Consider the following 14186-nt stretch of genomic DNA (forward strand, 5'->3'; position numbering starts at 1 on the left):
AGGGAGCGCGCGAATGAAAAATCAATGCTTCTCTGAGCTATGATCTCGTTCGTCATTCAGGAACTCCTTATTAGGAGGTGTGAATTATTTTTTCTTGGAACTTGTCAAGACAAGATAATGGTTCTCTCATGTCAAAATATAATATAATGAATTTAAGTAACAAATGATGCATCAATTTGCATGTGAATCTTCGATTATATACAAACTTAGAATTTCATATGCCTAAATAAATCAAGATTTATATTTGGTGACTTTCACTCAGCTTTTTAACTTTAAAGTATTAAGTTTAATCATTATTTGAAATATTTTAATAATAATAGATGCTTAATGATAACAGATGCTTATATAACGCATACTATTCGACAGAATCTCTATGCGCTTTACAAAAGAAGTAATTAGATCTAATACATGTATACCTAGAATAAAAACATATATACTAAATGAAAAAAATAACAAAACATTGTAACATACCTTTCCTCAACAAAATAATCTACCTTGAACATACCTTGAAGCGCCACACTTCCATCTTCATGGAGATAGATAATAGTGTGTCAGGGTTTGGGGGCTTTGTAGCCCATTAATAACCCAATTTTGATAGTCTCTGTTTAAAGTTGAGGAGTGTGGACGATTTGATGGCTTCTTCAGGGAGTTTATTCCAGCTATCAATAACTCTTTTGCTAAAGAAATGTTTCCTTATGTCCAGTCTGGAATGAGTTCTTTTGAGCTTTTGAGAATGACCTCTGGTACTCTGATATACGTTGCTTTCTGGAGGATGAAGTTTGGATTGATGTTATCGATCTGTGACATAATGAGATCACCCCTCCTCCGCCTATGCTCCAATGTTGTGAGGTTTATTCTTTTCAATCTGGATTCATAGAGTAGATCTCTTAATTTGGGTATGAGTTTGGTAGCCCTAGCCTGCATCTTTTCAAGAACTTGAATGTCTTTAGATAGATATGGGCACCAGGCTTGCATACAATAGTCCAAATGTGGCCTGACAAGAGATTTGTATAATTTTAGAATTACATCTCTACTTCTGTAAATGAAGTTCCTCTTAATCATTCCCAAAACTCTATTAGCTTTCTTGGCAGCCGCGGCACATTGGGTTATCATGAGAACAAGTATGTTTTAAAAGATTTGAGAAAGGTGGAATTACATTGTGATGGCCCTCAGATTATTAGGCAGTTTATTCCACAGTACAGGTGCTGCTGACTGAAAGGCACGATCACCAAACGAACATGTTTTAGACGTTGGTACAGTTAATAAATTCAGGCCTGAAGAGCGGAGATTTCTTTGTGGGACATATTCAGTAATCAGATCAGACAGGTAAAATGGGGACTTACTAACTAATTTTTTATGACATATTGCTGTACAGGCAACAAGGGCGCTATGGGATCTTTACCTTTAGCACGCATGATAAGCCTGGCTGCGCAGGTTTGCACTATTTGTGTCTTTCTTACATCTTTTTCAGACAGGCCATATAAAAAGAGAATTGCAAAAGTCAATTCTGGATGAAACAAAAGCGTGAATCAACATTTCAGTGGTCTTTTTACACAAGTAATTCCGAATTTTTGCAATTCTTCTCAATGAACACATTACAGATTGAGTCCTAATTTTCCAGGATTACGAGTTTCTGCTCTGAGTAATTAAAAAAAAAAAATTTTTATTCCAAAAATAGCGATCCAAACTATATGCAAAAGGAAAAGAGACATACATTATAGGCTACAGATAAATTGAATATGATAATGAGGTTGAATAATATATATTAATGATAATAATTTGAATTCGAAATTGTATTTGTCGGTTACTGTGTATTTTCATTATATCATAATATGTTTCATAATTAGTAAGACCTAATCATTTAAGTTTTTTATTTATTTAATCAGAATCAACAGGATAAAATAAACTAAAATAAAAAAAACGTCCCTTTGATCCTGGTGCTCTTAAGCAGAGTTGTATACAAACTGCACTCGTCTTTTCAAAAGTTCTTCCTAATATCATACCTAATAATATTTAGACAGAAATATTCTGTCGTTCTACTTCAAGTAAAATTCACCCGGTTTTTCCTCCCAACAAGCTACTTTGCATGTTAAAATCATGAATGCACTGTTAAAAATACTAGTAATTTTACAAAGAAAAATCGGAAGTTGAGGATGTTTACCTTTTAAAAACAGACGACACAATGATTTAACAAACCAAACGTATTTATTCAGTGATATGTAATGTCGAATTACAAGTTAAATGTAAAACAAAGTAAAATGTAATAATCTTTGTAAAAATACCAACGAACTATCGTGTTTTTACGTTGATTGCAGTGCATCTATCGTATAAATAGTTTTTGTATTTGTAAATTAATGGCGATTTTCATGTTAAATGAATGTTAATTGATTGATTGATTTTATTTGTCAGGTAACTATGAACAAGTACAAGAAAATACGAAAAGAAGTGTATACCTTGACAGGATTGCCCATGAAAGCCGAGATGGCTTATTTCCAATGGGGTCCTTACATCAGTAATTGAAGACAATGTACATCTATGAAAAGAACACCTATAGATATCTACAAACTACATCAATTATGTCTAGACCACTAAATTAACACGATGAATTGTAAAAATTAATATATAACAAGACAAAAACAAATAAGTTTGCCATGAAAAACATTTACGCAGTCAACAAAATATGATTAAAATAATTGTAAAACAGGTTGAGTAAACGATCATTACTTCTAAGTTACATATGAGAATTATACTAATAATCAGTTTTTAGGTAGCACTAAATGCATTTTTACTAATACAAGATTCATGAATCGTAAAACCTAAGATATGAAAAAGTACAAATAAGCTTGACATCAAACTTGCACGCAAACAACAAAAGATGATGAAACAATGTAAAACAAGTTGATTAAATAAATCAAAACTAAATAGTTATATATAAGACTACACGATACACATGAAATTAGAAAGAATATTTAACATTACAGAGTGGGGACATTTTTTAAGTGTTGTTTCAATACTCTTTTAAATTGTGTAAAAGTCTTAACCGATTTAACATGATTAGGGAGGGAATTCCAAAAATGTATACCTTTATAATAAAATGTGTTGCCAATTTGACCTTTTCTCATAGGTACCACAAAGTTAAACAGTCTATTTCTTGTTTCATGCCCGTGAATATTTGATGACCGTGTAAAAATTGTTGATATGTAATGATATTCGTTTGAATAGAAAATTTTATGAACATGGTGAAGTAAAAGTTGTTGTGACCTCAAGTCTATGCGAAGAAGGCCAGCTTTTTCGATTTCATTCTTCCCAACATGTGTTCTTGGGTGTAAGCAAGTAATAAATCTAACAATCTTATTTTGCATAATTATAAACTTTTTTTATCAACCTTTCCAAGACTGCAGCACCATGCTACATTAGCATAATCAAATAAACACTGTATTAATGAAAAGCTTAAAATGCGTCTGGATTTCGTATTCATGCAATTTTGGTACCGGTACATAAATTTCAAGCGAGCATTAGCTTTTTTGACAATAGAGTCAACCATAGATGTACATGAGAGATCACTATTTAATATCAGGCCTAAATACTTCACGGAATTATGTCTCTTAATTAATTGATTGTTATAGTATATATAGAAATCATCTGTATGCTTAGACATGCCCCGCGAACAAAACAAAATACTTTCAGTCTTACCAACATGTAAGCTAAGCTTATTATCTGTCATCCATTTAACACAATGTGATAATTCTAGGCTAAGTTTTTTACCGATCAGCTTAGGACTTGTATCAGAATAGAGTAAAACACTGTCGTCTGCATATAAAAGTAATTTACTTTTATTAACACAAATACACATATCATTGATATAGCACATAAAAAGAACGGGACCTAATATGCTCCCCTGTGGAAATACACACTTTATAGGCATAGAATATGAAAGTACATTTTGCATGGATACCACTTGACGGCGATTGGTCAAGTAAGACCTAAACCAATTCAAGCATGCTGAATTCAAACCCATCACTTCTAATTTATTTAAGAGTATTTCATGATTAACCGTATCAAATGCTTTTTGTAAGTCAAGAAGAACCATCCCAACATAACGGCCTTCGGAAATTTCATTCCTAACAAAATCCAACAAGTGAATTAAACATGTTTCAGTAGAATAACCATTCCTAAAACCAGACTGAAATTCATAACTGATTTTGTATTCTTCAAAGTAAAATGTTTTGTTTTTACAGTTATCCAGCAATTTTGCATTTTTACAGCCCATCTTGAATTCATATTGTTTGTGAGTCCCAGCTGCCAGTAATAATTACTGTTTTTATATACAGGTTTATTTTTAACAGTGTGTCCTTGATGGAATTTCTAATAACACACACCTGAAGACTGAATTTCATTTAATAAAATCGGACCAAAAAAGTTGTGGATAAAATCAAATAATAACGTAAAATCAAATTGTTACGATATTTTATTGTAGTTTTACTTTTGGTCATCTTGTTCCTGTCATCGAACACAACATGGAAGAAATAATGCAAAAGGAAATTCCACATTGCCTACAGTTCAATAAAATATTGCTTAACATGTAGACATTCCCATGCTCGCTCTCTCGGCCCCCCTCTCTCTATATAAATATATACAATTTGCCTTATATATATATATATATATATATTCATTGTCTCTCTTCTCTCCTTCTATTTCTTCCTTTTCCTCTATGACATTTGATTCTCCTATCGACATCATTCTACAAGAAATTGCAATGAGATAACAAAAGAGTTAAAAGACATATGAAGAAGGCGATAGGAGCCGATGATTATCTAGCAGTACTAGTGCCAATATCAGACCACATAGCACCGTGATACATACCTTGTGTGTCCCCCGCCCCCTTAAAAAAAGCCTCATTTGGTATATTATCCTTTACCCCTCGTACTCAGTGTTCAACCATAGAGATAGATGAATATTGATATACATCATAAACACTGTTTGACCTTTCTTATTTCTGTAGTATGAACGAATTATTTCTCAAAAACTCTTTGCCACTTAACTTCCGAGAGGAACACTAAGAATTAAAATAAGTTGATATACGGAAATGAACACAATGTTTAATGTTCATAACACGGAAACAAAAATGGCAATCCAAAACTGAAACTCTGAATTTCAATTAGTACTCAAGATGTTCATAGGTTTTGGGGATTTTATTTTTATCATTGTATTTGTCTAATCCATTGGTTTCGTGCTTACATCTGTGAACATTATAATGTAACCACATTGAAGCAAAGAGTTCAAATTTAGAACAACAACAACAAATGGAAAAATATCACGAGACACCCATCTGTAATAAATACAATACGATTGAATGTCATTTCACTGCATTTTTTCCTAATCTTTATTTTTGTCTTTTATATCTAAACGTACTTTTCTGAAAACAAATCAGAATGAATATAGAGTAGGCATACCTTGTGCAAATTAATATAATGTACTCAGTTTATTGATATAAGTAATCGGAGTGTACAAAATCGTTAGAATTGCTTCTTATCTTTTAAATGCCTTATGTTTTTATATATTCGTAACTTTATACATTTAAGTCATTACACATTTGATTTGTGTTTAGCCGGAAAGGGTACGTCAAATGCCTGTATCAAAATTGATGAAAAATTTTCCCTTTACTCACAATATCGTGTAGAAAACAACCAAACGTGTCAATAATAAAAGAACACAACTATTAGTATTACACAACATCCCTCCTGCGTTCACGTGAGTTATTACATAATAAATCAATTGTGTGACGTCATGGATAACGACGCATATCGATTGCAAGACCAAAGGGCCAATTAATAAAGTAAGGCGAATGAGATTGACCCCATTCCATCTTCCTCGAAATAAAAGAAGAATAAACATTACTTTATTATACATGACATAAATTTAACAAGGAAACGAGAGGCTTGGCCAGGTCATCCTCGTGTCATAATTTCCCACATGTTTCATCATCGTGTTATTTCATACAAAAACATAAACATTGACAAAGACTTCGAAGAAATCAACAATAGCCTTGCTCTTCGCAGATGGGAAAGAGACTATGACGTAGTCAGAAAGGGATTTAGCACCAACACAAAAGAAAGGAGTTTGTTCCAAATAACAAGATAATTTTCCTGAAGGTCTGTTCACTGTTATCACACACCAATGATGATAATTGGCCAATGTTGGGTTAACAGGTAACGTGCATGTTTGTTAAAGGGGTAACATTATATTAAATACTAAAAGTTATACAAGATGCTGGGTAAAATTTCTCTCATGAAACACATTTTTATCTAGTATTCTCAAAATTTAACAAAAATAGCATCCATGTTTCATATTAAACCCAGAATTAGGTAGATTTTTACAAATCTTCTTGTGATCATTTGGTTCTCATCATCTCTTTCGTTTCAAAGTCAATATTAACTTACCGGGTGATTTTGGGGGGTTAATTGGGTTTGAAATGAGTTTTTAAGTTATTTCAAGTATGCTGGAAATGGAGAGAAATTACATCTACAATAAATATGATTTTGTAATAAATGAGAAAGATCTACACTCGTGTGAACACGTTTAAAAAAAATTAAGAAAAATGCACAAATTGTGCAATACAGATTCCCCTTCCCTACCTGACTGCAGCTTCATGGTGAAGATATACGCACAGAACACATGTATGGACATTTTCATAAAATAAATGTTTTTACTGTGGAATTGTGCATATACATGTTGGCTGAAGCAATTTCATACCAACAAATTTTCTCCTTAAATGAATCATACACACAACAAAACGGGGAAGAAATGTCAAACAAGAAGCTCCCGATCTAGTCAGGCATTGTAGGGGATGAAAACATAAATTATTCGAAAATTGTCTTCCTCTTTCTTTCTTCAAATTTAGGCTGCCTTACAAATATCATTAAATATAGTATTGCTATGACAACGTCTTCAAATAAGATTCGTCATGTTAACTCTTTCATTTCAGAATACATCGTTTAAACATTATCGAAGGTGTTTGATCATGCACGAACAATCATTCATTCTGAACCGCGAATCGGATAATATCATGAAGTGAGACGTGAAAATTCTAGCTGTAATCATATGGTGGTATAATATCACGTAATTCCAGACACTAAATGAAAACATGTACATTCTTTGTCGGTCTGAAAGATCAGTAATATTACCAGTACACAATTAATAAGCATGACTGGCTTTCATTGAATAACAAATTTAACACTTTATGAGACCTTGGTCTTTTTATTGATAAAATCATAGTATCTACAGGCAAACAATGATGTAAACATGAAGAAAGATGTACATGAGCCATGCCTACATGGAGACCGTGATACATAAATTTGCTCCTATTGAAAGCGCGAAGCGCAGTGAGCAATGGCGAAACAATAAAAATGAGGGAGTCGAGATTTTCGAATCCCCAAACTCTTTATCTGCCTTTTCGTTACCAGTCGAGTAGGATGGGGGCGTGCACCCGTTCCCCTGGCTTTATTCATGGGGAGATAAACAAGATGTTGTGTGCACGCTCCCCCTCTCCCTCCCCTTTCTCTCTATTATTTTAGAAAGTCAAAAAGGGGCCTAAGCTTTCGATCCTAGCAGAGTCTTCGTCGGAGGCAAAATGACTATTATTTTGTCTCTCTGTCTGCCTGTCTCTCTCTGTATTTCTCTTGCTCTCTATTTCTCTTCTCTCTCTCATAGGTCTACCTCCCTTATCCCTGCTTTTGGGATTTATCTTGTTTTATTAGGCATGTTCCGTAGATAAAGTTCCCTCTCCATCCCCCATTTCTTGCCCCTTTCTTCCTCCTCATTCCCATACACTATTTCACCATCTCACGATTATTTCTTCATAACCTGAGAAACATTGTCTGCATTCCCATTCCCTACCTCCATTTGATTCTGCTTAAGTTCTTGGTCACGTAGTGAATCTGAAAATAGAACTAGACTAAAAGGACATTCTCAAGTACAGAAAAACACATAACGATGCCATTATTGAAGATATGAACATATCCAATCCATAAAAGTCATTTCCATGCTATGAGATTGAAATTAATGTTATTTCCTTTCCTCCTACTATACTTAATTAAGGACATTGGTAGGCAAATCTGCTCATATCTTACATATTGGGTTTTAAAGGGAAGTTCACTCTAACAAAAATTTGTTGGAAAAAAATACCAGAAAAATAAGTAATATTGGTGAAGGTTTGAAGAAAATCCATCAAAGATTGATAGTGTTATAAAATTTTACGTTTTTAACTTGCTATGTTATATACAAGCAACTGCTCCATATATTATGCAATATATTAAGATACATAACTTTTATTTCTTAATTGCTCATGTACATAATAAAAATACAATAATTTGTTGATATACTGAAGGTACAATAAAAACCATTCTTAATTTTATAAGAAAATGAAATTTCGTTGATATTATTGATTTACGATACACAGGAAGGCGTTCGTATATAAATAAATAAATGAAAAAGAAATAAGCTTAAATTATAGCTTGTTTTAATCTTTGATGGATTTCCCTCAAACCTTCACTACTACTTTTTATCGTTTTTTCTTCTATTTTTATAATCAACTTGTCGTCGGGGTGAACTTCCCTTTTAAAAATGAAATTAGCTTACACTATAATGATGATTATTTTCTTGAACAGAAAATGTTCAAATAATCGATAATGTTATTATTGTTTGATTACCTTTCTTAACACTGTCATCAAAATCATCATATTCATATAATTTTTATATTTCTATTAAATCAGGTTCGCGTGAGAATAGACTAACTAATTAAGTGACTTTCATTTACTTCGGCTTCTTCATAAAACAATTGATGAATAAAACCGTTGTCATCTTGTCTTTCCTATCCTATTCTTTTATCTCCGGCATATCGATTTATAAAAGATCTCTCTATCCTTATTACATTGGGGATTATTTATTTATTTATTTATTTATTTATTTATTTATTAACAATATTTCAACAGGATACCCAATCAACATAAAAATTGCTCTCCCTTGGGGTCCTGCATATTAAAAAAACAATCACAATATATCTTGTTATACACAGTAAAATTAACATGAGAAAATGTACATACATTATGATAGAACATAATAGTTGAAGTCAAATATAAACGAAACTATAAATAACTATTAACTACGCACATCATTAGAAAGAAGGGTCTGTACATAGAACATAATAATCGAAATTGACATCGGAGATATCTACTATTGGAAAAGAAGCTGCAACTGGATTTAAAGGTTATCTTTTAAATATTTCTTTAAAAAAATATTACCATTAAAACAGCAATTATATTTAGAAAATCATTGCGCAGTCGAACTCAAATAAGAGTTGCTATTTTAAGCAAATTAAAAATATATATATGACCAATTAAGAAGAAAATCGCGCAAACAACATGATGGAAATATTTTGGGATAAACAACAAGTATTTGCGTTTTATTCGACTTTGGTAAAGGGTTGAATACATGAGATATCGCAAATTACAGGAGCGATCATTTGACTTGACTCATTGTTGCGCTCACCGTGAAGTTACACCCAATAACGAGAAGGCGCCACATGTGCTCTGTTTATAAATACATCGACCCAAATGAAGTCAAACTGTATATGGCAAAGAGGTTTTTGTCATACATGCGGATGGTACACCAGATAAGGCTCATTTATCTGATGGTTGTTTATTTGTTATGTCCTCCATGGCCGTACGCATAATTTTTTTTCCGGGTGGGGGGGGGGGACAAGATGCGTAAAAAATCTAAGAAACATAAAAGCGATGGAGCGAAGCGACCGAGCTTCTCATGGAGGCGCTTTTGCATTTTCGAAAGTAAAATTAGAGGATTTTGAGCACACTTTTGGTGATTTTTATTTTAAGAAATTCATTTAAAAAATTGTAGGTTTTCAAAATTTCTCGGGGCAACTGCCCCTTCCCCCCCCCCCTGCGACACTATACAGCAATGATGTCTTCGGTATGAATACAAAAAAAAGAGAAATGCCAAGAGGTTTATTTAGCAGGATTACAAAAATAACTCCAAAATAACAATAATGAGGAGGATTTTTTACTTATGAAGGTACGGTATTTTTCTTATGCGTTTTGGGAAATCTTGTATAAATATGAAATTCTCATTAAAGCATACCATGAAAAAATAATGTCGAAATAGGGTAATAAGATGCCATGCATGTTTACACAATCTATAAAAACCAAACTTCCTAAGAGTCTGTAGCAAACCCATGCTCAAAATAATTCAAACACTATCAACAAGAAAAATGACAACAAACAACATCAACAATAGCATAATATGACAAAATACTTACAGTCACGTCATGACCCTGTTTTCTTTTATTTTCACTGAACTGTGAAACAAAATTTACACAAGACAATTTTAAACTAATTCTTCTTTCTGAAACTTTGTACTTCCACATGTTTTCCCTTTTCTACACATCGGTACAATATCACACTTTAGACTACTGGAAATCAACTGGTAAGATATTTTGATTGAACATATTGAACAGAAAAGACATCCCAATGATTGCGTATCACTATAGTGTTTGCAGGAAAAAGTAATCATGGTAATATATGAATCAATATAAAGGACGTTTGCTAAAATTGAAATAGTCTAACACATGTATAAAATGCGTTTAAATATATGCCATATACAAATATTATCCATAATATTATCAACATTATTATATGTGATATAAACAATGATGTGCAGTATAAACTTTTCTTTTTGAAAAGTGTAAATCAACTAACGCAGCAGACGGCCATATTGTCAATATAATTAGCCAACTATCGACGAATCAGATGAGTTGTCTGACGATTCATTATATGATTTAAACCTGAATTAGACGAGAATAATCCAAATATCAAAAGCGTCATGACAATTGGTGAATACTTCGGTGGATTTCATCTATCACGTGGAAATCACATGCACTATAATAACAAGTGGGTACTTGGGACTTCAAACCAGATAACACACCATGGAAATTTAATCTAGCATTTTAAGCATCCCCTACTCTTATTTCCATCATGATTTGACAAGAAAATAGGGCATTGGAACAACAGTCATATTTATGAGGATATTATATTAATACTCAGCCTACACAAAAAAAAATAATAATGAGAAAAGCCCACTTCTCAACAGCAGGCGGGCCTTTTCTTCATAAACAATTCCTTCGTATACCAGGTTCTTGAACTTCAGCCTCGAAAAACACACAAATTTATTCGAAAATGCTTTCACGGAGGATTCTCCCTACTCGCTTCGCCCCCCGAATTCTTGAATAATGTCCTTGATCTCGTCTTTCCCGCCACTTGTATTGCAGAAAAACAACCTCTCAATCGTTGTCTGACACTGCTTCTCTTTTTCAAGACAGCAGCTGCAGTGTGACTAAAGAGAAACTGATTGCTGTTTTTTTTTGCGATACACTTCAAGGGAACTTTTTTAAAGCATATTTTCACTTTATTCAACTGATGACCACAATGTGTTTTTTAATCACTGTCTGGATATCATATCTATCATAAATCTATGAATAATGAGGGCAATCCACAACCAAGTGTAGTCATTTCTATATATAGATAATAATGTATACTCATGAATATAGTGCGCCTAATTGAAACATACAAAAGAGTGTTTTTTTTCCGTATATTTTATTTATATAATTAAATAAAATGTCTCTTAACCAACGTGACTGAGTAATAATTTCAAGAAAACAGCAGAATCACAGAAAGACCTTATCATTTATTGGTAGGAAATTCTTATTTCTTATTTCTCTGTCTCTTGTTTATCTGTCTTCTGCTTTAAACGTTTAGTTTTTGCATTCACCGAAAGCCTAAACATCCATGTCCTGTCAAGACGAATAAATCGAAGACATACACTCCCCTCCAAAAGTTTGGGAACACCTGCATTCAGTGTGTGCTTTTCTATACTTGGTAGACTTTATTGATATTCAGGCTCATAGCACAGTTGAATTTTTGTTTTAAAGTGAAGATTATATACAGCAGTGTAAATTTTGATATTGATTCAAACAAATTTATACTCTCTTAAATGGCTGGCTACCAGTCAAGATGGCATTCTCTCAAAATGCTAACTTCTTTTATTACATGCAGTTATTGCAGTTATTCAGAGCTTTTACACTAATACATGTGCAACTTCATTCATTTTTCCTTTTCCTAGTCAGAAGTCAGACACAAAAATAAAATTAAACAATACTCAGTGTTTCACTGATATGGAAAACACAGATGAGTCTCACTTGTTGGGCAAGTTTCTCGAACCTTCCTGTCTAGTTCTTCCCAAAGCAGCTCGATGGGATTGAAATCTGGGGACTGGGGCGGCCAATCCATGATTTCCAGGACTTGTTTCTCTTCCTTTTTCTTCAAGTATTCTTTGCATAGTCTTGACGTGTGTTTTGGGTCATTGTCCTGCTGGAAAACGAATCCTCCGATCAGGCGTTTCCCTGAAGGGATGGCCTTCCGCTGTAGGATTGAATGATAGCCGTTCTGGTTGAGGATACCCTCTACACTGTGCAAGCTGCCTACCTTTCCTGCACCAAAGCAACCCCATACCATGACATTACCACCACCATGTTTCACAGTTGGCTTGATGCACTGGGCCCAGCATCTTTTCTCCCTTTCGCCGTCCCACATAGGTACGTCGCTTGCTGCCAAACACATCGAACTTTGATTCGTCAGACCAAAGAACCTTCTGCCACTGCTCCAAAGACCAGTCTTTATGCTTCCTAGCCCAAGCAAGCCTTTTCTTCCGGTTCTTTTCTTTGAGGAGAGGTTTCCTTGAAGCCACACGGCCCATCAGCCCTGCTCCACAGAGATGTTTCTAACAGTTGAAGAACATACAGGCATCTCACGGGTGTTGTTGAGGTCAGCTGTAATCTGTGGGCAAGTCAGACAACGGTTGCGCAGACTGCTCACCCGAATGTATTTATCTTCAGCAGGAGATGTTGTTTTTGGCCTTCCACTTCGTCTCCTGTCCCCATTAGACCCAGTGGCCTCTTTGCGTTTCAGGCTGTAGTGAACAGCATGGATACTGATCTTGAGTTTCCCGGCTATTTCTCGCATGGAGTAACCTTCTTTCCTCAAAACTACGATTGACTGACGTGTTTCCAAAGAAAGCTGTCTTGTCTTAGCCATTTTAATTTTGTGACTGACTTTTGACTAAGAAAAACTGAATAGGCAAAATGAATGAAGGTGCACTGGAATAAGTGTAAAAAACTCTGAATAACTTTTGAATTCATGAATTTCAAATTGCACTGATGTCTACTCCACTTCCATGCATTTTCTTTAAAGAAGGATTAGGTATTTGTCAAGTTCAGATGTATTCCATGATAAAGATGCAGATTTCCATAAATTAACTGTCTTATGAACAATACTGAGCAACAAATTAATGGGAAGAATTTCAGAATAGAACCCCAAACAGAACAATGTTAAAAGAAGTAAGCATTTTTAGAGAATGCCATCTTGACTGATAGCCTGCCCTCTTCGGCAGCTGCACGTCTCTTAAGAGCTTTGAAATTGTTTTAATCAATGATAAAGTGTACACTGGTGTATAGCCTTCACTTTAAAACAAAAATACAGCTGTACTATGAAGCTTAACTTCAGTAAAGTCTACCAAAGTTCGAAAAACACACGCTGAAGGCAGGTGTTCCCAAACTTTTGAAGGGGAGTGTACATTATATATATTTCAACATTATCTTTAAAATTGAGATGATATATAACATACCATATTTTCTGAATCGTAATTGTTTTAGATCGTCAATAAAAAAAAACCGCTCAATAACCTCACAACCCCACACCCACATTCACATATGCACCATTCCATCCCCATACAATGACATAATGCATGAGCGTCGATCGAACCCCTTTCACTATGACGTCATTATCAGCTTATATTGTTGAACTTGTCTCGGAATGCAATAGAGGGCACACATTTTCAAAATTGTAAACATCTCGCGGCATCAGAGCAAAATGATTCGGAGCGATGTTGTTATTGCGTGTTGAACGCCAAATCAAACATCAATTAGGGGGCTTTATCAAATTACGTAGCAGAGACTTGATGTCATGAATAAGAATCACTTTGGGGGACGTAACAGGAGACAACAAAATAATAGAGAGTAAAATAGAATTTGCACTTATGACGTCTATCTGTATTTTCTGCCC

At 33.9% G+C, this 14186-nt stretch overlaps 1 protein-coding gene across 1 annotated transcript; it reads right to left on the bottom strand.

Moving 5' to 3' along the window:
* Positions 1 to 12821: 12821 nt before the first annotated feature.
* On the bottom strand, positions 12822 to 13160 carry LOC135155176 (uncharacterized). The gene has a single exon (XM_064104015.1). It carries the CDS (start codon positions 13158 to 13160, stop codon positions 12822 to 12824), a length of 339 nt encoding a protein of 112 aa, XP_063960085.1.
* Positions 13161 to 14186: the final 1026 nt, after the last annotated feature.

This window comes from Lytechinus pictus, chromosome 1, assembly GCF_037042905.1.
Source record: "Lytechinus pictus isolate F3 Inbred chromosome 1, Lp3.0, whole genome shotgun sequence".
Lineage (NCBI taxonomy): Eukaryota > Metazoa > Echinodermata > Echinoidea > Temnopleuroida > Toxopneustidae > Lytechinus > Lytechinus pictus.